Source organism: Sus scrofa, chromosome 1 (genome assembly GCF_054392235.1).
Source record: "Sus scrofa isolate SSC_HxYL_T2T_F1_AM1 chromosome 1, Sscrofa_HxYL_maternal_Yorkshire_Landrace_v2.0, whole genome shotgun sequence".
Classification (NCBI taxonomy): Eukaryota; Metazoa; Chordata; class Mammalia; order Artiodactyla; family Suidae; genus Sus; species Sus scrofa.
In genome coordinates this window covers 170,390,480-170,415,366 of record NC_139383.1, presented here as the reverse complement: position 1 = coordinate 170,415,366, position 24,887 = coordinate 170,390,480, and the positions used below count along the sequence as shown (strand labels likewise).

At 41.1% G+C, this 24,887-nt stretch overlaps 1 protein-coding gene across 9 annotated transcripts in view; it reads right to left on the bottom strand.

Moving 5' to 3' along the window:
- Window positions 1–4,150: 4,150 nt before the first annotated feature.
- RNF152 (ring finger protein 152) overlaps window positions 4,151–24,887 on the bottom strand; it is a 78,751-nt gene continuing 58,014 nt past the window's right edge. For 8 of the 9 annotated variants that reach the window (XM_084957923.1, XM_021095088.2, XM_084958143.1 and 5 more), the window contains one exon: window positions 4,151–12,219. In XM_084957923.1, coding sequence (XP_084814049.1) covers window positions 11,459–12,070 — 612 coding nt within the window. In that variant the 5' untranslated portion in view covers window positions 12,071–12,219 and the 3' untranslated portion in view covers window positions 4,151–11,458. 9 annotated transcript variants of the gene reach the window in all.

The window sequence follows — 24,887 nt, the reverse complement described above, 5'->3', positions numbered from 1 at the left end:
GCATATGGAACTTCCCAGGCCAGGGGTCGAATCAGAGCTGCAGCTGCCAGCCTACACACCACAGCCACGGCAATGCCAGATCCGAGCTGAGCCTTCAACCTACACCATGGCTCACAGAAATGTCGGATCCTTAACCCACTGAGCAAGGCCAGGGATTGAACCCACACCCTCATGGATATTAGTCAGGTTCTTAACACACTGAGCCACAATGGGAACTCACCCAAAACTTTTTCTTAAATGCATGAATGAGATCAACTCATTAATAACTGTTTACATATGTTTTGCTAAGTCTGGTGTTTTTAAACTAAAATGAGTGCTTTTGAGGATTTAAAGAGTTTATGCATGGCTCCAATTCGGTATTTTACTAATTCAGCATTTTATCAACATTGCAAGGCTCCTACTGCACATGTGCATATGCAAATAGTTGCATTCCTACAGTTTGGGGGAAGGATACGTATTCATTATCAGTACTGCCTTGAACGATCATGTATTTTAATTGCTGCTCTTCTTGCTTCTTAATAGCAAATTATTGTTGCTTTTGCTCATCATTATCAATTTAGTTTGTTGTGGGTTGTTTTTAACCCCACAGTATGTAGTAATGAATATTTATGAATTTTTAAGCTATAATTTTCCAAAATCTCTCCAGTATGTACGCCCTGTGTTCAAGTATGAATCATCTATAGTCTTTTTACTAAAGCAAATGTATATACACTCCCCCCACAATTTGCTGGTGTGAGAACATTTCACTGGTAATGTGTGTAGTACACGGGATTTTAGTATGCAAATTACTTATAATATGCCATCATGGTAAAGCTAATACAAGTATTAGGTTATTTTATATTTGCATGACACTGTTTTGAAATTTAAAAAATGAATATATGAGCTAGGGGTTTAATCTTATTACACAATAATAAGCACTTAATGCATTTTGGAGGGCCAGTTTTTGATTATGCGGGGTAAGTCAAAATCATGAATCATTTTCAAGGTCAATAGTCCTTAAATTGTCTTCTACCAGATGTTAATAGGTGTTCTGCAAATAATGAATTATTTACTCAGATAAGTGGAGAGAAAGCAGTATGCATTATGTCCCCCTTTTAGAGATTTGCAAGGTCCTTTAGCATATTGGGCTTTGGTTGGTTAATGTTATGTGTCAACTAGGATAGGTCACAATATCCAGATATTTGACCAAAAATTGGTCTGGATATTGCTGTGAAGGTATTTTTTAATATGAAATTAACATTTAAATCAGTAGCCTTTGAGTAAAGCAGTTTGTGTTCCATTATGTTGGTGAGCCCATTCAGTCAAGTGAAGATTTTAAGAGAAAAAGACTGACCACAACCCCCACCCCTCCACCCCCAACACCCAGGAAGCGAGAACTCAGCCCAGGAAGAGAGAACTCAGCGATTCAGAGGGCTTTGGACTCAACCTGCACCATCAACTTTTCTAAATTTCCAGCCTGCTCTGAAGATTAGGGACTTGCCACAGCCTCTACAATATATACACACACTCTACTGTGTATAGATATATAGATAGATCCCATGTAGGCATATACATACCTATATGTATATGCATATATGTACACATATATACACAATTGACCCTTGTACTGCAAGGTTTTCGACTTACACACAGATTTTTTTCAATAAATACGTAGTATAATACTGTATGATCTGGAGTTGGTTAAGCCCACAGATGGGAAACTGCAGATACCAAGACCCTACTATAAAGTTATAGGTAGATTTTCAACTCTGCAGAGGGTCAGTGCCCCTAACCCCTGCATTGTTCAAGGTAGCTGAACGTCTTTCCATACACACACACACACACATATACATACATGTATGTAGATAGGTAGATATAGAATGCACACACGCATCCTATTGGTCCTGCTTTTCTAGAGAACTAATACACGTGTTAAAGCCTCTGAAAAGGTCAACAATTTTTTTTTTTTTTTGTCTATTTAGAGCTGCACCCGCGGCATATGGAGGGTCCCAGGCTAGGGGTGGGGTCAAATCGGAGCTACGGCTGCTAGCCTACACCACAGTCACTGCAAAGCAGGATCCGAGCCACGTCTGCAACCTACACCACAGCTCATGGCAACACGGGATCCTTAACCCACTGAGGGAGGGCAGGGACCGAACCCGCAACCTCATGGTTCCTAGTCAGATTCGTTTCTGCTGTGCCATGACGGGGAACTCCCAAAGCCTCTGAAATGTGCAACAATTTTTTAAAAAGCCTGCTTAACCCAGTATTTTTCCAGTTTATTCAACCATAAGACATTTTTATAAAACACCTACAAATCTCTCAACATATAGCTTGGGAAATGCTTTTCTCAATGCTTACCTCAGATAGGAAGTCAGCAATATTGGACTCTGAATCTGTCTGATTCCAAAATGAATAGTGTAAGTACTAGGATACAAGATTCTACATCCACATAGGGCAAAGGCGGAAGAAAATCATCACATGTTATGTGAATAGAAGGTGGTGAAATGTCCATTGTGGAGCCTGTTCCACACATAGTGATGCCTGATGAAAATGACTACCAGCGCAAAAGACCCCCTGCCTGTGCTTTTGTCAAATGCTCCTTTGTGGACATTCTCGGGGTGGGGGAGTCCTACAGAAATATCAATCACAGTAACATGGCACAAGGCAATGCACCAATGGCAGGGGACCTAACACGAGAAGCCAATTCTGTCTCCATAAAAACCCTCCTACCTTCTTTGTGACTTATTGTCCCTTCCGGAAAATATTTCCACAAATCTGTCCCTTCCTGAAAATATTTCCACAAATCGTTCTCACTGCCCTCCTTCAGCTCTTATTGTAGAGACACTTCCTCTAGAAAACCTCTTCTGATTACATCCCCCACCCTGAACCCACCAGGTCAGTCCACCCACTCCCCTGTTACCAGCACTCAAACAGCATGTACCTCTGCATTGGACGTAAGTATTACTTTACTAATACCTGTCTTCACTTCAAGGCTATGAGGTTCATGAGGACAAGGGCCATTTCCATCTTGTTTGTCTCTGTAGCCCTAGTGAATGGCAATCAACCAGTGGGAACTCTTGAGTGAAGGAATGAGGGACTGAGGGAGCGTCTTTCTAATTTCTCTCATGATTCTATCTAAATTAGCCTATCTCTGCAGCCAAAACTGAGTACTTTACTATAATCTTTCTCTAAAGACCTTCACTCCCTCAATCTTAAAAAAAAAAGCTATACCAAGAGTCTATGAAATGTTCACACACACAGGCATGCATGCACACATACACAACTATACATCCACTTACCCTTGTGACGAATAATTATAATAATAAAACCAATCATTTATCAAATATAATAGTGTGAAGAGAGATGGGGAATGTGGGGAGAAGTAGGTTTGGGGAAGGGGAGAGAGACTGAATCTAATTTCAGCTCTATCATTTTCTGGGTCATGTTAAATTGTGCAAAAGTTTTCAAACCTATAAAAAGAAAAGCAGAGGCTCAGCCTAATTCCAGGATCAGCTCCTTCACCTGGCTGCAATTTACCCAAGCCTAATGATATATTGTGGACACTGGACATGGGTTTCACTTCCAAGAATTATCGCTGGAAACAAAAGCATTAAGAAAAGCAATGCCTTGGCAGACAGAGAGGTTTTCAGGACATGTGGCTGATACTTGGGGTACGTATGTAAAGAGTAAGGGTCAGAGTGGCACTCACTGTGTGCACCCTCCATCATCCCCCTTGGACCTTCAATACCCACACACAGTCCCCCTTTGCAGGGAGGAGCAGGATGGCAAAGATTTTGGAGTTGACTTGGCTCACTCTCTCCTTCCAGCCTTACATCTGCAGGAGGACAATCTATACCATCCAAACAAAGTGTCATCTGAAGAGGTAGATAATAAAGGTAAGGGCACCAGAAACCATAAAAAACCCAAACTGCAAAAGCATACTTGGGCTTACTTATTACAAATGTTTTTGGCTTCTCAGAGGAGCCACCTGAAGGTCATCTCCCCTTAAAATCCTTGGTTCAGAAACTCCCTGTTGCTTTACGACCAAGACTATTAAAATTCTTAGAGTCACTGATGATGAAAATTCCAGCCAATTTTTTTCTTTGTAGAGTGGCAGTAAAAAAAAAAAAAAAAAAAAAAATTAAAAAAACCACAACACGTGAGTCTATTTGAAATCCTTTTATGAATTTTAATCATAGCAAATGTGTTTTAACAGTAGTCATAAAATCAACATTACCACATATACAAAGGACAAGACACCAGATTGGCATACAAAAATACCATATATTAAAATTGGGTTCATTGGAAAAACTCAGAACTTGCTAAGACACCATCTACAACAGAGAGAGCAAGCAAGAATGCTTTTAAGACATTCATATTTATAAACAGCAGCTTGATATCCCCCTTACAAAGTCAATATTTGGCAACATTTGGACAATATTTTCTACACACCCCAGCAGCTCATTTATCTGTAGAGCTATTTGGCCCTTTAAAAGAAAAGCTCTTAAAATAAATAATCCACATAATTATAAATGAAACATGTCAAGGACTTGAGTTAGCCTCTGAGCAGCATTAATCTAGCCATCTGACTGGACTACTAGTTATCAAGAGGGCCAAGAACTCACCAGTGGTGCCGTCAGAAAGGCAGGAACCCTGGACAGCACTTGCATGGCTTATGTTGGGAGTTTTAACCACCCCAAGCTGAAACCAGCCTCCCCACCTGCAACTGCTAAGTTAGGCCAACAGGAACAAGTGGTGGAATAAAAAACATAGTAAATGACCATAACCAGTATAGAAACAGAATTATGAGTCTTCTAAACAGTAATAACCTACTCAAGTCAGGACACAACCACAGACATTGTGTTCCAGGGTTAAGAGGACATCACTAGAGTTTGTCTGGGATGACTCAGCAACCAACCCTAGAGTAGGTTCTGAAATGGTCTAGTGTGCTGGCAACGCAATGGGGCCTTCTTGGACCCTCTCGTCAGCTGATCACATTCCCTGTATTGAATTTGGTTGGCCATACTGGAGTGACAGATTGTGCTTGGCTGTTATCCTCACTTATCCTGTTTCTTCCTTCAGCTGATTTCTGCCATAATTGACCTTCAGCTCCTATATATTTTGTTTCAGAGCTATAATCTCCTTATGGATTTCCCTCTTTTTATGCAAGTGTTTTCTTACTCTCTGGGTATTTCTGCCTATCTGCTGCTATAGACCCAACGCCACATCTCCACCTCCACCATACAGGATCTACCTAAGAGTTGGGCTGTTGCTCAGCCAGGAAAATCCAACCAGGAATATTCTGAAGCACAGTGTAAAACACCAGCTACCATGTCCTCTCGCTTTTTAAATAGAGATGACATAGATATCTCAACTTGTTCCCCTTTAAGGAGCATCTGCCTTATCTACCTCCTCTTACAGCCCATGCTCCTTCACCACCATCATATCCAACCATCTACTTCGGAATTCTCAAAAAGCAAATGTTTCCCTTTGTAAAAATCTTGTTAGAACAACCCAATAACACCCCAGGGAGACCACAAAAGACTTCCACATGGGCTACTAGCCCTCCATCCCAAGGTGATGTAATTTTAGAGCAGTGTTCTAGAACAGGGATGATTATAAGAGGACACCCCCCTCTCCACCCAGAAAAACAAAAAAAATATGTGTGGTTGCAGGCTTAAAGAGACCCTTCGGTACTTTGCTGCAAATACTACTGATTGTCTCTAAAAAGATCGTAATATGAATAGTATCAAAAACCTTAGACTAGAATAATAAAGTTCAGCTAACGAGATGAGTGTTTTCAAGCACCACTACATCATAAGTGAGATATATAGTGGGATACCCCAGGCAGTGAATCCTGAAAAAAAAAGAAATCGTTGGCCCAACTGTGCAAGGAAACTTGTGCAGAAAAATCGGAGCCATATTGCAAGAGTTCAATAATGGTGCTCTGCCCATGACCACTTGAGCAGAGCCAAAAAAATGTCATTTGGAAGACAGAAATTAAATTCCCCACCTACTAATGTTCTTCAGTGATCAATGGCTTTCCAAATCCACTTCTTCATATATCTGAAAAGTCCCCAAAGCTTAGTTATATAACTCTCCCCAAACTAGTTGACTTGACAAAATTGATGTGGCCTATAGCATTTGTTAAGAAATTAATATCTAAATTCAACACTGTATAACCCACGCTGGAAAATATGAATTAACATTTTACTTGATTTTTTAACTTCAATTAGCTAAATTATGTGTGTCTACATATATATAACTATATGTATAGATAGAGATACATATCTATATACAGTGATTCAATTTTGTCAGCAAAATCAGCAGCTTGAATTTCCACTTATTTTTTAGACGTGTTTCATGTTTTGACAAAATTCAGCACTGATCATCATCACTTTTTGAAAAAGACTATCACTTTCAAAGCGGTTACTGAATTATTTTGACTGTCTCCTTCTTTGGAGTTTTAGTTTTGCTAAGAATTACTTCATGGGTAACGTTTTACTAAGAAAGATGGAAATGGTAAGGAACAGCTCCTTCTTCTAAGTCAAAGATGACAGATTAACTGATAACACTTTTTGTGTGGAAACAAAATGCTGACTAGTAGGCAGCAGCATTTTTCAAGGGAAGATAAAAATTCAAACTATTTGCATAACTTTCCTCTCATACCAATAAGCTTTGGGCCTCTAATTTATTCATAAGTCTAAAGAAAAACTACCATTGGGCCAAAAAAATTCATCATTTTTAAGGACAAGCTAAAGAGTCCTGCCCATTGATGAGTTATATTAAAAAAAGAAAAAAAAAAATCTAAGTTGAAGCAAATACATTTGGATTCCATTATTTTCAGACAATGAAAAGCACCCTAACCAATTTAGTTGCTGTATAGGTTTTCAAAAAAAGTGATGGGAACTCTTCAAATCAAAATCTAGACTGGAATAAATACTATACTATCAAGGAGAGTCTGATCTTTCTGTGAAAATATAACTCAAATTGAGTTTTCTGCCTTCCTTTACTCACTTAAAAAGCAATTTTAGTAACTTCAGTAACCTTCGAGTCTTTAAATTCCATGGGCAATGTTTTTTTAATGTAAAAAAAAAAGTGTCTTTGTAAAAGACTTCAGATCTCCAATTCTTTCTGCGATAACTAAAATAAAAAAATCAAACAAGACTAAAATAATGTCAAATCTCACTCTAAAAATAGTACCTATGTTTTAGTCTGCCATCTGAAAAATGATGCCCACATATTCCCACCCCAAACACAATGACAAGCTGGCCGACTTCAAGGGCAACAAAAACACTCCCTATGAACACTGCAAAACAAGCTTGCTCTTATATTTCACACATTACTAATGCAGTGATGAAGTTTGGGTAAGATGCTAGAAGTGAAGAGAAATTTCATTAGGCCTTTTTTTTTTTTTTTTCCCTATTAACGGTTACTTTTTGGTCACAAGACCCTAAACACAATTTCACAGTACAGGTCATGCAAGTCAAACATTTTACAGCTACTGTCTAACTACTGTTTCAGGACAATAGATTCACATGCAGCTAATGATCCCAGAAGAAGGGCTTTATCAAGCACTCTTTAAGCTTCACTGATCATTCCTCGGCCTGCAGTATGTAAGTAATAACCCCAAAGGGCAATTAATGCATTTTTACGGTCATACTTGAGATCATATATATACATATATATTTTTAAAAGATCATATATTTTTGTAAGCCCAGAAAGGAAAAAAAAAAGTTTTTTTAAGCCAACTGCATGTTACTAAACCACAAACTGTCTTTTCACCTCACTCCATTTACTCCACTATCACTTGGATGCAAGTTTCCATTGCACAAGCCTCCAGAAATGCACTGTCCAATATGGTAGCCACTAGCCACAAGTGAGTGACGTTTATTTAAATAACTTTAAATTAAATAAAAGACAAAATCCAGTTCATACTCAGACTAACCCCATTTCAACTGCCCAATAGCCAATGTGGCTACTGTACTGGACAGCACAGATTACAGAACACTTCCATCATCACGGGAAGTTCTATTGAGCAGCGCCAATCTAAAAGATCCCAAGGGCTGCACCAAGACACGGTTTCACCTTCAAGGGACCCACTTTAAAGTCATGTGCAAAATTACACTTAATTATATTCCTAAGGAAAATACCTTAAAGCTTTCTGATCATAAACTATGACTGGAGCTGAGAACCCATTTGCCTTTTCAGCACAACTTAAGCCCCATGTCATTATACAAAAATTTTCCAAAGACACTGCTTTTTGATAGCATACTGGGCTCTTCTTAGCATATTCTGCATTCTGTCACCTAAGTCAAGATCACTAAAAAAGACGAAAATTCATGCTTCTTATAGTTTACTATTTACACAACACTCATGGTCCTTTACATCTAAAGGGGGGGGGGGAATCAATGTTTTGCAATTTAAAAAACTCAATTCACATGGTTTTCTTTAACTGCCTATACTCATCCCTAAATCAACCCTTCTTTCACTTCCCAGAGAGGTAGATGCTAACTAAAATGAATATATAAATCTACAAAAACAAAAGATTTACACAATAGTTGAGCTAGTAAAGGGTATTCATCCACCCTGAAAAAGATCATAGCCTTGACAGAGATGTCAACAGGCCTAGAAAGGAGCAAAAGGAAACCACAGTGCAGAGTTCTGGTCCCCTTTTTGCTGAAGAATGACAAACTGCCTCGCACCTCTGTGGGTCTCAGTGGACTCATCTTCAAAATGAAGCCACCGGAGGTTGCTTGCATGTCTAACTCTCTGTGCTTTCAGTTGGGATTTTTTTTTTTTTTTTCCATTGATGTGCAACTGTGAATTCTGGCTGATTATATCACAGGACTGTGTCACATGGGGTAGTTGAGTTGTTAGTGTTGTGGGTAAATGCCAAAGAGACCACAGCAATGGAATGCCAAATAACATTAAACATCAAGTCAATAAAAATTCTATCTGTCAGGCTGAGACACACACACACACGCACACGCACACACACAAAGGCAGGAATGCACACCTTGACATGCAGATACACAAATAAATAACTGCAGGAAGAATCCACTTAAATAATGGTTCTTATATCAGTTAAAACTCACACAAAGAATCTGATTTTGATTGTTACTGTACCTTATATTGTATCATCAAGAATCTATCAGAGCCGATTAATTTTACACTGCTTAATTGCAGCTCTAGCATGGGATTGTTTTTAAGTAAAAGTTACATGTCCATTTATACTCTACGGCTTTGCACTAAGAAATACAGGACGCTGTATCATCATGTATGTTAGTGTCTATATATAACCTACAAACCACAGGTAGAATTATATCACACGCTACACTCCAGGGCTGGTGATTTCACACCAGACATAAACATATGTAGATATCATTCACAAAATTAATTTAAATATGGCATGACTTAATATTGCAAGGGTAAAGTCCATATGAAATGCAGCATTCTTAATATAACATTTCTGTAGGTTTTTTTTTTTTTCCCCCCAAGAGGACTAGAAATTAGGTCAGACATGCATCACAGCAGCCTGGGAGAGTTTGAGAAATTGAAACTAACCCAACAGTATATTAGGTTACGTAATAGAGGATAGTATTCAGCTAATATGATACCTAAATTATTAATACCAAATAAATCCTAGATTATTTGTTGTATAATGCCCAATAGCTTACACAATAAAATGGCATTTTAACCTAATATCTAGTTTGAGCTTTCAGATACATTTTCTAAAGGTCTAATGACAAATCTGAAAGATGTGAAAATCCCAAGGTGATATTTTTATATTGAATCTTCATGTCAATGAACAGAGTTAGCTTGGGATTCTATTTATTATGCTGTCATTTTATCTCATATTAATGCCATCACCATAATCTGCATATTTTGTGCTACTTGAAGGTAATAGTTAGAATGTAAGTAAATTAAAATATCTCAGTCTTACAGGGGTATTTCTAGCCTTACTTTTCGAAACAAGTTACTGCTTATTTTTCTCTCCCCTATTTTCAGGGATTCAATGGAACATAGATATATTTAAGAGTGGGGGCTTGGCACATACCACTGGCTTCATGAATTCCATAAAAGAAAACAAAAGAGAATTGTAAAGCTCACAGCTATTTCTGAACACACACACATTCAGGCATAGAAAGTTATCATTTAAAACCAGCAGCTCTTTCTGCATCAGCATCTGTAGGCCATTAAACATTTAAGAATATGTGAGAATTTATGATGAACTGCGCCACTTAAATTGGGAATGTGAGTTGCTAGTTCACCTTGCCATTTTTCTCAATAAAAACATATTCAGAAATACAAGAGATAGTTTCACTTTTTACCAACAAGAGAAAACTAGAATTTGACACAGTTTAACTCTCACGAAACAATCTCTCAAAAAAATAATCATGGACTGCTTTTAAAAAGTCCATGTTTGTCATCATTTACCAACACTCATGGCTATTACAATACATCAAAACTGGGAGAAAAGACAGAATCTTCTGTTACTCTTCATTTGTGCCTTAGAGAATACAGGACTTGAATACACAGAAGAAGAACAAGTTTGGAAGTGACATGCCTGTGACACATCACTGGGTGTGTCCCATGAGCGGCCATTGTTTTGAGGCCCTGCATTCATTTATGCCCACAAAGTCTTACACCCGGGATCCTTCTGACAAGATTCAAAACCTGAGGTAAATCAAATTACACACACAAATACACAATATTTACATTTAAAATTCTTATTTTGTGAGATGGCTTGAGAAAAATTGGCATGTAGGTTTCCTGTGGGATTAGGCATGTCTCATTATTACTCAGTTTATTGCTCCCCTGTTGGGCTTTCAGTTTAATAAACACACAGCGAGCTCTAATTACAGGAGAAGAAAAATGAAGGTACATGACAAAACACCACACATTGGAAACACTTGTTCAAATATTTTTTTCAAAAAAACAACTGTCCACTTAACTTACTGGAATTTGGGTGCCATTCAAAAAGTATAAAAAGCCTTAGCAACCAAACGAAGACCGGGTTTCATTTTGTGAAAAAGGAAAAGAAACCAGCACTGCATGTCGTGGCTGAAGTTTTACAAGGATTCTCAGGTTTAATTCTACTTGTCTACATAGCATCTTTGTTTTAATCTACCACATTTAGAGAAGATCACATTGTATGCATTTCCACAGTTTAACGTCTAAGAATATGTCTATCTCGTAACATGATTGGGAAAAATCATAAATTACAGTCCTTTTAATACATGATTATGAGGATGCATGCAATCGTCTTCAAAGCTGTTGCCACCAGTAATCAGAGTGATCTGCTTAGTTATCTTGCTGAGATAGCACGTTCTGCCCTTCCTATCTGTCTTGGGTTAATCAAGTGGCAGCCCAGAGGTCAACACTCGGGCCCCCCATCTTCTCACCGCGATCCATCACCAACACCAGCTCAACCCCTAGTTGGCACCCACAAGAGACTTTTCGGCAGCCCCCTTCAGCCACAGGATATCACGGTGAAGCGCTTAGAAATGCAGGACATGTTGTGGAGCACGATGCCGAGAAGGAAGACCAGGACGCAGGCCACCAGGATCACAGTGCACACCCCGGACCAGGTGGAGCTTTTCACGGCGCCCCGCCTGTCTTGCTCCTCCTCTGCGGCCTCGGCCGGAACCCCGCCCTGCAGAGGCTGCTGCTCCGCGGGGATGGTCACCACGGTGACGGACTTCTGCTGGCTTCCGGGCAGCAGGCGGCAGCCCATGTCTCCGGGCAGCAGAGCTCGCTCCTTGGAGATGGGCAGGGGCAGCATGTAGCACCCATTGCTGGGGAGTTTGATGAAGACCGGGGTGTGCTCGGAGGCGTGCGGGATGGCAATGACCGCCAGGACCTCGGGGTCGTCGGGGAGCTGGGACACAGAGAAGCCCGGGGGCAGCTTCGTTATACCCCGGCACCAGGGGCACCTCACGTCCTTCTGGCTTGTCCTCATCTGCTGAAGGCATACCGAGCAGCAGGTGTGTTTGCAATCCAGCAACTTGGGCCTTCGCCGGGGGCTGTAATAATTGAAACAGATCTGACATTCCAGCAAAGAATCTTGGGAGAGTGTCTCCATGGTGGACAGGGAGCCAGAAGGCCAAGGCCGAGGGGAGGAGCTTGTTCTCAGAGTCCACCCCTCTGCCACCTTCCTTCTTCGAGTCTTTCCAAGGCTGCAGGGGGAGTGGGGAGCTCACGGGCATCTAGCATACTCAGGGGTGTTCATTTCTGAAGGAGACAAAAAATACAAACTTAATTACTTCAAACAAGTTGAGATGATTGATACCACTGCTCAAAAGTCTTGGCACCAAGTAAAAGGATAAAAAGTTGCCCACTGATGACACTGGAGGATTCCCAGTAATGTCCAGTGAGTGAGTTGTCTCCATGAACACTTGGCTTATTTCTAAAGAAATGAATATCTCTGTGGGGTATACACCACCCCCCCCCCCCCATTTTGGAAAGAGTGAGTCTGCTGCTTTGGTTTTGCTGTTCTCCAGACTGTTCTTCTAAATACACTGTAGAACTTTTCTCATTTCCAGTAAGTATGTAGCATTTCCTAAAAGCAAATGTCTTTCCTCAGAACCTCCTCTTTTCCTGACTCTACATACCCTCCTGTAAGTGTTCACTGCCAGATGTAGGCAACTTTACAAAACTAGGTAATTCATGTTACTGGCTTGCTTATTTGATATGGGTTAGGACAGCTCCTCTCTCACGTGTAATCAAAATGATGTCACCTAAGAAGCACACACAGGTATCTATTATCTTTTCCACCAAATCACTTAAGCCAAGGTAATTCCTGTCAGTTGGTTTTAAAAGAACCAAAACATAACAACCTCCAAATAACAACAATGACCCTGCATGCAGTGTGTGTGTGTGGGGGGGGGGGGTGTCCCACAAAGACACAGGATCACTGGTACTCTTCAGTCACTTCTTATACTTTCAGTACCATTTGGGCTTGCACAAAATAACAGGACCAAAAGTAAATACTACACATTCACTGATCATAATCCAATATTATTTTGTGAGGAAGACTGGCAGACAAACTTCAACATAACAAAAAAGAATGTTAGACTCCTAGAATTGACAGGAGGCAGAATAACTTAGCTCAACTTAACTGGAGTTTAAGGAACCCCCAAGTGTTTTAATAAAGGCTGCCCAACTGTTTCCTATTGAAAGTATCCATGATGACTCTGGAAAGAATATTCAACCACTACTATAGAAATAATGGTTAGTTCTAGAACCCACCTACACCCAGAAGCAGAAGCTAATAACACAGAAAACCTCTTTCACATTTTTCTAACTTCCTTTGTGAAATTCAGAATATACTCTTTCCCAATGATTATGATTTATTAAAATCAAAATTAAGAATGCAGGAAAACTATATCCAGTCTCTTGGGATAGACCATGATGGAAGATAATATAAGAATGGCAATATATATATATATTTGCTTTACAGCATAAAATGGTACAGCATTGTAAATCAGCTATAATTTTAAACTATAATTTTAAAAGTAAGATAAAAATAAAACTAATCACTGATAAAAAGCAATGATGCCAACTAAAAAAGCAATATATTTTAAAATGTTTTAGTTGTAATAAGAGCATTTAAATTGTTGAAAGTAAAATATAGGAATACAGCATTCAGAAAGCTCTTATTATAATCAACTACTCATGGATCCACTAATTCAAGAAATAGTTATGGAAAAATAGTTAGGAAATTCGCTAAGGGAAGAACTTAAATGTTTTCACACACAACATCACCACAATGTATACTTTAAATGTCTTACAATTTAATTTGTCAATTATGCCTCAATAAAATGAAAAAAGAAATAAAAATTAAAAAAAAAGAAATATCAGAATCCCTATTGTGGCTCAGCAGGTTAAGAACCTGACGTAGTCTCTGAGGATGGGGGTTCAATCCCTGGTCTCTCAGTGGGTTAAGGATCCATAGGTTGGAGTAGGTCACAGATGTGGCTCAGACCTCACGTTGCTGTGGCTGTGGTGTAGGCCAGCAGCTACAGCTCTTATTTGCCCTCTTGCCTGGGAACCTCCATATGCCACAGGTACGGCCCTAAAAAAAGCAAAACGAACAAATGAAAAAGAATGTGTTTTCTCTTCCATTCATTTATTCATTCAGATTCTAATCAAATATCTACCACGTGTCAAGCATTACGGTATTTATTTTTATCCCTTGTGACAAAGACCTTGTCACCACCCATAAGAAACTCCAGCCTGGAGGTAACTTAAACAGTTACGAAAGTGATTAGTTGTAGTATAAATACAGTGATGTATGCCTTGCTGGAGCCAGAGGAATCAAGGACGGCTCAGAGAAGAATCTGGATTATTGAGAGGATTTAGACATGTAAAACCAGGGACAGGTTATTTTCAGGCTCAGAAATCAGCATGAGCAAAGGAAAAGAGGGTGAGCAATTACAGAATTACTTTGATACTCCAGCTGTGACACCGGCTAGATTTTTTTTTTTTTCTAATACAAGAGTAACTTAACAATGCCATCTCTAAGGGTTTTTACAGTTTCAGCTCTTAAGTTTAGGGCTTTGGTACAGATGCCTGGTAAAATAAACATCCGCACAGAACCTGCAAGCACCCTCCCACAGGCTCAGCCAGGGAGAGCGGGTCCCACAGGGAGAGAAGAGGTGATAGAACCCAGGCACAGGCCACAGACCACAGACTGCAGACCATGGACAGCCTCGTGCCAAGGATGTAGGACTTTGTAGTGAGCAGTGGGAAAACATCGGAAAGGTTAATGGCATGAGAATGATTCATCAGATAGCTATACTCAGGATTGGGAAGCCCTGCTGGGAAACCATTAAAATATTCAATGAGAGATAATGAGTCGCTGGAGTCAATAGTGGCTGTGAGAATGAAGAGATGAAAAGTGTTGAGAGGTCTTACAGAAGTCAAGTGGGATCCAGCCACGTGTGACAATGAGGTTGTAAGGGGGAAGAAGTCAAAGCTCAAATCTTGAGAGGAGGGTGGTATTATTATTAAGGGAAGCTGGGATGTGGAAGAGAAAGCTGAGGAGTTCTGTTTTGGCCGTATCTCACCTGAGGTGCTGGGAAGACATAAGAAATCAGAAGGATGTTAAAAGGAAGCTGAAAATACAGGACTGATATTGCAGAGCAGAGTCAGGACCAGACCAGAAGGATCAAGGTGACATCCCTAGAGAAATGAAATCAACCAGGGACAGACGAGGCAGAATGGACAGAGACCCTTACAGAGCACTTGGACGTAGGCCTGGCTGAAAGGAAGACTGGGGCAGACACATCCCAGCACACGCAGCCGACAGCTGAGTCCCAGGCAGTGCAGGGCCGTGGGGACTAAACCCCGGGACGAGACCTGAGGAGTGGCAACCAGGGGGACACTAGTATTTCTGAACGTGGCCTCAGCAGAGAACCCAGGGTACGGTGGGGACTGGAGGATGCTGGAGATTGAGGCTTAGAGTCGCCTGTGAGGTGGAGTGATGTCAAGCTTAGGGGGAGGAGCATCAAGGAACAGTTTACTTACGGAATAGAGGAATCTGAGCAACCCGAGCTACTGCAGTGACAATACTTAACCTGATGAGCCACAAAACTCCAGAATTTATTTTTTTCTTTTTTCCCCCTTTTCTCTTTGTTGTTTTATTTTTTCTTTTTAATACTGATTTTTATTTTTTCCATTATAGCTGGTTTACAGTGTTCTGTCAATTTTCTACTATACAGCAAGGTGACCCAGTCACACATACATATATACAGAACATGGAGTTTATTGGTGAATCTTGACCTGGGTTCTTATCTATCCTCACTATTAAAGCCCATTGACAGAGGTCGGGTCACAATATTGTAAATCAGAAAGATGTGAATATTAGGGGGAAGGGACATTGATCACTATGAATAATGGTGCTAGAAATGACAAAATTGGTGAGGGGTATACAGTAGTCAAGACATGAGAGCAAACTACATATCCATCAATAGATGAATGGATAAAGAAGATGTGGAGTACATATGTGTGTACACTCACACTCACACACACAATGGAATACTATTCAGCCATAAAAATGAAATAATGCTATTTGCAGCAACATGGATGGACCTGGACTAGAGATTTTCATACAAAGTGAAGTAGGTCAGACAGAAAGAGAAATATGATATCACTTATATGTGCAATTTTTTAAAAATGATACAAATGGGAGTTCCTGTCGTGGCACAGTGGTTAACGAATCTGACTAGGAACCATGAAGTTGCAGGTTCGATCCCTGCCTTTGCTCAGTGGGTTAACGATCCGGCGTTGCTGTGAGCTGTGGTGTAGGTCGCAGATGTGTCTTGGATCCCACGTTGCTGTGGCTCTGGCGTAGGCCGGTGGCTACAGCTCTGATTAAACCCCTAGCCTGGGAACCTCCATATGCCGTGGGGCGGCCCAAAAAATGGCAAGACAAAAAAAAAAAAAAATGATACAAATGAACTTCTTTACAAAACAGAATCACACTCACAGAATACAAACTTATGGTTATCTATGGGAAAAGGCAGTGAGGAGGAATAAATTAGGAATTTGAGGTCAGCAGATACAAACTAATATATATAAAATAACAAGGGTCCACTGTATAGCACAGGGAACTAGACTGAATACCTTGTAATAAACGATAGAAAAAAATCTGAAAAAGAATATGCACATATAATTAAATCACTTTGTTATGCCCCTGAAATGAACACAACATTGTAAATCCACTACAATTTTTTTTTAACTGGGGAGAGGTACAAATTCATTTTATGAATTTTGAGAACAGTGCTCTAAACAATGGCACTCAGGACAGTTACCATCTATGTAAATGGAGCTGGAAACAAAATGTTTTGTGACACCAAAATAGAAACAGTGACCACCCACTCCTTTCTTAACCTTCATTCCTTCCATGTTATTTACCTTCCCTCCACATCAAAATGTGGGAAGCAGGTTAGCGGAGTGGGAGGAATATGGGCTTTGGCCTCAAAAAAAAAAAAAACTTGGGTGAAATTCTTATTTTGTCACCACCAGCAGTGCCACTGGGACAATTCACACAGCTTCAGAGCTGGCTTCCTCACCGGCTAATGAGGGATGATAGAGTTGGTGGCTGAAGGTCAAGTGCATTCAGGCACTGCCAGGTAGTGAAGGGTTGGCACAGGAGCCCGAGCTAATCTCTCTTTCTTTCCCTGGACTCCACACAGCACTGGTGTGCACTGCCCAAAGGTGCTTCCTGGCTCTCAGAGGATGGTGTGTGGAAGAGCTTGGGAGCATGAAGGCGCATGCTCCCCTTGGCACTGTCCCAAGACCTGCCACACCATCATTTTTCAACAAAACCAACATGCAACTCTATTCGTGAATTTATGTTCCAAGTAATGTTCACTTAATGGGTGTTGAGCTCCCTTAAAATTAGATTATACGACTCCATTTCCAACTCTATCCAAGTAAGTGTAAGCCTTACAACACAGGCGCAACACAAAAGCAGAAGGGGAAAACAGTTCCCACTTTCCACCCTCAGCCACTCAAGTCATTTTGACAGCAGCCTCTCTGATTTACACACTGACTTGTTCTATATTAAGCCAGTCCGCCCTGAATTCCAGTTTATTTCCTGGAACATAATTAGTAAGGATGATGATGAGTTAGGTAAAGAGAAGAAAATTTATGAGTCTCTGGACCAAAGCTAATGATGAATCATTCTTTCTCCCTTTCATCATAAACTCAAAAGATGTGAGTCAATCCCAGAAGAAACAAGGTTCACATAAGCTAGAAAAAAAACTCAGAGGAGTTCATGGGCAAATGCAGGATACACAAGCACACACAGGCAACTGCTTTAGGAAGCTATGTTTGCTTTTCTTACAGGAGCAAGACATAATGCTCAGAGAAAAAAACTCATTAAATTTAAAAGGAAAGAGTATTTTGGTAGAATCCATAGGAACAGGTATAAAACTGAAATATACTGGAACAATTTTTAAATGTCACTATGGTTTATTGTGAAAGAACCTAAAGATTAAAACACACACGCACACACACAAAGAGGAATAGCATTCTCTAACTACGGCTTACAAGATAAAGTTCTGTTCATATATATCTTCATAAAACAGGAGTTTCGTATAAAGAACGTCAATTGTACAATATACAAACAAAAGGCTTTAAAATCATCACTAAACTCGATACTAAGGCAAGCCCTGGTTTTAAAATAGATTAAAAAAAAAAGGGGGAGTTCCCGTCGTGGCGTAGTGGTTAACGAATCTGACTAGGAACCATGAGGTTGCGGGTTCGGTCTCTGCCCTTGCTCAGTGGGTTAACGATCCGGCCCGTTGCCGTGAGCTGTGGTGTAGTTTACAGACGCAGCTCGGATCCCGAGTTGCTGTGGCTCTGGCGTAGGCCAGCAGCTACAGCTCCAATTCGACCCCTAGCCTGGGAATCTCCATGTGCCGCGGGAGCGGCCCAAAGAGATAGCAAAAAAACAAAAATAAAAAAAAAAAAAATTTAAAAAAAACCCCTGAGATTTGTATAGATGGAGAGAGGTGTGATTTGGGGCAAAAATGCCAAAACCCAGAGGGGTATGCTATTATAGTTGTTTGGGGGCAGTAGATAGCAAAGTAGTTGCTTTACAACATTAACAAACATATTTTCACAAAATAAATTTTTTTCTTGTTAAACCATATAATTTTAGGCACCTTTATTAAAGGTGTGGGTGTGATTAAAGTGCTCTCATGAATTTGGTGGGTGGTAAAAAAGTAAAGCTCTCCAACACTGAGTTTTTATAGTGCCCGTTCCTTTTAGAAGCCCAGGCATATGAGGATAAAAAAGCTGATGAAATGTGTGCCGTCATCCCTCAGTAACTGCAGAAGATTGGTTCCAGGATCCCCTCTCGGATACCAAAATCCAAGGATGCTTGAGCCTCTTATTTGAAATGGCCAAGGACAGCCAGCCCTCTGTATCCTGGGAAGTGAAAGCTGCAAATATGGAGGGCAGACTGTAATCCAGGTGGTTTTACTCTGTTTATATTCTTAAGACTCATTGTAAATTCTGATTTAGATTTGCAACCGGGTGACATCAAACTAGGAAGCCTCCCCCCCAGAACTGTGATATGAACTGATAAGGATTTCATCTGGCTGACCTTGAATGGTCCCATTTGATGGTCTACATGAGGACCTTAAATTCAATGGTTGTGTTGAGAAAAATCTAAGTCAGAGATTAAACCGATCACTACACTGCTTTTCTTATACTCATGAAACAGCAAGTCTTTCTGATGCAGGTCATTTACTTAATTCTTCAAGAAAAACATAAATATTTGAAATGAGACTAAAGGGAATAATTACAATTCTATTTAATTTGGTATTTCAGCTGGCAAGACCACTTAGTTATATTGGATCTTGGCAGACACTCCGATTAATGGCAAAAATGGGAATGGCTTGGTGGTGACAGATGTGTCTGGCTGACTTTTGGTCCTCTGGTAGCAGAGGGCAATCTTTCAGGACACAATTTGCCTGATATGTGTAAAGTCCAATTGGTGTGATGACTTTTCATGGAGAAGGCAGTGGATTCCAGGGCTCCTGTCATACCTTGAATAAGAACACTTGTGTTTTCTTTCTTTCTCTCTTTTTCTTTTTTTCCTTTATCTTTTTAGGGCTGCACCCACAGCATATGGAGGTTCCCAGGCTACGGGTCCAATCGGAGCTGTGGCTGCTGGCCTAGACCACAGCCACAGCAACGTGGGATCAGAGCTGCGTCTGTGACCTACACCACAGCTCACGGCAACGCCAGATCCTTAACCCACAAAGTGAGGCCAGAGATCGAGCCTGCAACCTCATGGCTACTAGTCGGGTTCGTTAGCCACCAAGCCACGACAGGGACTCCTCGAATGAGAATTCTATTGGCCCAAGCTCTCGCAGTCACCCTGTTTTCCCCCCACAATCATTGTGGTTTGCTGTATTTGACTATACAAAGAATCTGGAGTGTGAGAATGGTTAACTTAAAGTTTGGTGACCAAGGGTGAATGCAGTAAGGGGTGGTGATGGTGCTGAAGGCAGACTGGCCCTGGCAGCAGAGGTAGGTAGGCAGAGTGGAACAGAAAGGTCAGTAGGTAAATGGGCAGAAAGCAGCAGAACGGCCAGAATGCCACGGTCTACCCTGGGACTTGCCAGCACTGGCCAATGGGACAACTGTGAACCCGATGGACCTGGCCACAGCATAGGTGCTATACCTCTGCACACACCAATTCTTTCACTGCAAAAATGCAACCAACCAAGCAGCTAAAACTGAACCACAGTCTCCACAGATGTATTTACACAGGAGCATTTCATTTAAATCAAGGGTGGGGGAAAATGAGTGAATATGGCCCATCCGTGGCTTAGTGATGAATATTCAAAATCAAAGTATATTGGAATCAAGACATTTTTAGGAATTAAAGCCAAATTTCAGTATTGCCATGACTGATAATAACCACTGGTTTTGGTTGGTTTGTTCATTTTAATATCTATCAGACAATCATTACTATTAGGAGTAAGAAGATAAAAGATTCTAGCTCCAATTCTGCCCTTAAGTTGATGAGTCACCTTAAGCAAATCACCCACCCCACCACATGCTGAACTGTCCTAACCTACAAGGACACTGGACTAGGTGAGCCCCTATAGTCTCTTCTAGTAAAAATGGTTCCATGACTATTAGTTACTTAAACCGCTAACCACCCTAACAGAAACAAGCCACAATTTTGATTTGCAGCAACAACCAAAGGAATACCTAGTTTATGTCTTAATCAATAAACTTTCCAGTTCAAACAAGCTATCCCTGTTATCTAAACTTGCTACTAGGTGAAGGTGGTGCCAACTGTCCCTTGAGCAAAAGCCTGTACAGCTGTCTGGCTCATACAGAGGTCAAGATCAACACTGGCATCGGCTAACACACAGCTTCACCTTCACTTTGCTCTGATCACCCAATGACAGTAAAGAAAAAAGTTGCAGACAGTCATAAAGGTAGAGAAGAGATATAAAGGACTGTCACGGGATCCCAAGTCTCCCTGGAGAGAGGGGATGATAAAAGATGCCATCAGACAGACAGGGACAGCAAAGGGGAAAAGATCAATTACCCTAACTCCTAGAATTCTGAGTAGAGCTGAAGGAACTGAGAAACCAGGGACATAAGTAAAGCCAAGGAAATGGAAAACAAAATAAAATCCTACATCTTCCCAATGGCTGGACATCTACTGAGACAAAATATGTAGCAAAAGTAAACTAATATGTTCTGGGAATCCATCATGTGGATTATATAAGGCATTGGGGTCACCATGGCAATAAGAGTCCCTGCAACTTGATCTATGGAAAGAGAAGCACAGGCCAGGGGAAGGTTAGGCAAAGCATTGAAAGGGAGAGTCTTCTTCAAGTGATCATATGAATTCAACTGATCATGCACCAGGCTTAGAAAGACCCACTGAGCAAAGAACTATCATTGCCTGTTAGAGCCAGAAAAGATATTAGAACCCAGGAGCCTAAGCTGGGCCACTGTTCCTTCTACTCCAGAGACACTGAACAGCAAGGTGAGTCACAGAAGGACATCAACATTTCCCTTATTTGATTAAGCACCACTTCTGACCCATCACCCCAGACAGCAAGGCAGCTCGAAGCTCACAAGTCTCAAGAGATGCAGAAGTTTAAGGTGGCATTGCAAGGCAGAATCTAAAGACAGCCTGATGCCAGGGAAGTATGTTAAGTCACTGTAGGGGTGAGGGTTTGAGGGCCAGGAGTTGTGCCTTAAGGACCAAGAGGCTGTCCGAGGAGCCAAGCGCCCTGGAGAGCAGAGGCCTCTCTCTGCTAAGGGCCCCCATAACCCCTGCTCTTATGTGCAGGGAACAGAGACCCTCAAGGCCCTAAACAAAGTCCCTATGTAAATATTTGCATTTTCATCATATGAACTACACACATGCATCCCCCACTCCTATTTCTTACCCAACCACAAATTCCAGCACAAACTGAAACCTTAAGGCAATTTGTTTTTTAAGGTTTTCCCAGTATATTTTATCTACATCAGGAACACACAACCTTTCTCTGTAAGAGTGCAGATGGTACGTCTTTTAGGCTTTTCAGCTTTTCAGGTCATGCAGGCTCTTTCGCAAATACTCAACTCTGCCACCAAAGTGTGAAAGCAGTCAGACTATACGTCAAAGAGCAGCAGCGGCTGTGTTCCAATAAAACTGCCTTTACAGAAACAGGCCACAGTTGGGATCTGGCCAATAGGACATCACTTACTGCCCTCAGATCTCCTTCATTTCTCACCAGCTCTGCCCTTGATCCCCTAAATTTGCTATATTACTCCAGAGACAACTATCCTCAGATTAGCTTATTGCTCTAAACGAGTTATCTTTTTTTTTTTTTTTTTTTTTTGGCCACACCCATGGCATGCAGAAGTTCCTGGGCCTGGATCAAACACTGGGAGGAAAGAGGTGAGCAAAGGACACTAACAATGGCCAACATTTGCCTGTCCCACCACCAAGTACTAAGACCATTAGAGAGAACATAAAAGCAGTGTTCCAAACTTTTTCTTCACACTTAAAGGATTCACCACTTCAACAAAAGAAGCAATGATTCTAGCATTCATTAAGACAGCTCCAAATGAAAGGAACCTGATGGAACTGACAAAGACACTGTGATAATGCCTCCTGGCAATCTGAACTTTGGATACAATTCTTGTGTTCATCTTCATAGTCATGCAGCAGCTCAACAAATTTCAATTTGGCCAGATTGATCTCAGCCCTATATAGAAGCATCTTCTGATGGTTCACCTTTACCAAGAAGGGACATTGGGTACATTTCCCAAACACAGAGAGCATTCCTTCAAAGTGCCACAGAATAGTATGATTTACGATGAGAGCTCCATTACTTTGAACACTTTAAGGCTGGAAGGAAATACAGGATAGGAAAGCCTTGACTCAAATTAAAAACAAACAAGCAACAACAAAAACAAAAAACCCAATTGTTAAGACTCGCCTGTTTTCACACACTAAAAAAATTTATATATTCCTTAAGAGTTCCTCAAGTTACCTGGAGAACATTCTATATTAAAGAGCTGAAAAGAGAACAGCACGTTAAAACCCTGGTGAGTTCTATGGAGCTCTCTTTAAATAAGTTTATTCAAAAGCCATCAATGAGCTTATTTTCTCTGAGCAGAAAGTGTTTTTTGCTTCCATCTCCCTACCTACCCTTAATATCGATGATTCATCACACGAGTTAAGCCTCAAACTGAAGTTGCAAAGAATTCCTAAAGGCATCGGTACTAAAATTAAGCGCCATGGGGAGTCAACTGTCAGTCTGCTCATCACTTCTGCTTTTTCTTACTTCCAGCGGCAGTAACTCAATGAGGGTTGATTTTCCATTTAGGCAAGGTGAGCAGAAAAGAAAAAAAGTATAAACCCCCCAAACTAGATATTGAACAGTGCTGCAACCAAAGCCATCAATCATTAATGCAGCTTTCCTAACCAAACAATAAATCCAAAAGATTTTTCTTTTTGCATTCTTATATTTATTGTGAAGTCAACTTTGAGGTAAAATGTATCAATAATAAAATGCACATCTTTTAAGTGTACAGTTCAATGAGTTTTGACAGATGTATGTGGCTGTGTAACCACTGTGCCAATCAAGCTTTTTCCACCACTCAAATGTCCCTGTGCCTCATCCAACCCATCCTTCCTTCCTCCACCCCACTCCCCTGCAGCCACTGCTCTGCTTTCAATTTGAATTTGTTTTTGCATTTAAAATCCTACCTATGGGTTTTGATTTAGGGGAAAGTAGCAATGTTCTGAGGGCACTTTCAGAAGCCCCAGGACCATGATTTTTGGAAATAAGGTGTTTATTCGATTCACAGAGAAAAGCCTAGAGTAACAAATACCTACCACAAATGCATTCATTGAAATACGTATTGAGTATGAGGCACTGTTCTAAGTCAGGGAGATCGAAAGAGAAAAAGATGAGGCCCATCTCTGCAAAGACAACCACGCCCATAAGGTCCCAATGCAGGGGGCGGGGGTGGGGGGGGGGGTGTCGGATAGGAATGGAAAAAAAAGCCAGGAAAGATTTTTCAGGAAAAGCCGGCATTTTAACTTATGGATGAGGACACAGCACATGCGAAAACACAGAATTTTTGATGTAGCAGAAATAGGGATAGGGACCTGGAGCCTCCAGCAAGTGATCCAATGTCTCTGTAAAAGGTGACCATAACCGCACCTACCTCACAGGTTGTTCAGACTGAAATATGTGTGCACACCTAAAGCACTCAGAATGGTGCCTGCCACTCGGCTGGCTCTTCCAGGTACAATCCATAGCCCACGAGGCAAGAAAGAGAAGTTCAGGCCGCCACACAGGCCAGTGGGATTGAAGCAGTATTAACTAACCAACCAGCTAGGCATAGTCCCTCCCTTCACGCTCTGAGCTCTACAGAGAAGCAGATGACGAAACAAGTGGGGGTTAAAACATGACCTTGGCCACACTGTTCTAAAGTGAGACCAGAGGAAACATCTGGGCCCCAAAGCCAAACGGCACTGCCTCCTCCTTCCCCTTCTGGTCCTAATGATCAGAGCAGCTGTCCCCACAGGCTGGGAAAGGCCAGGTCACTAGGTGGCAGCAGGAACAGGGCATAACACAGGCCCCCAAGGAGGGGGGAGGGCGGGGGGGGATGGACACACAAGCCAAAGCAGGGCCTGTCCCTCCTCCATCCAATCCACAGCACTGAGAAAGGCCGAGGGCCCCATGGAAGACGTGAGATTCCAAGGAACAGAACAGTTGCCCCTCCCTTCCTATTACTCGGAGCCTGGATTCCACCCACTAGGTGACAGGGCTTGTGAAAACTTCGAAGAGAGGCATCCCAATCATAACTGCAGTATCACCATTATATTTAACCATTTTAAAGTGTAT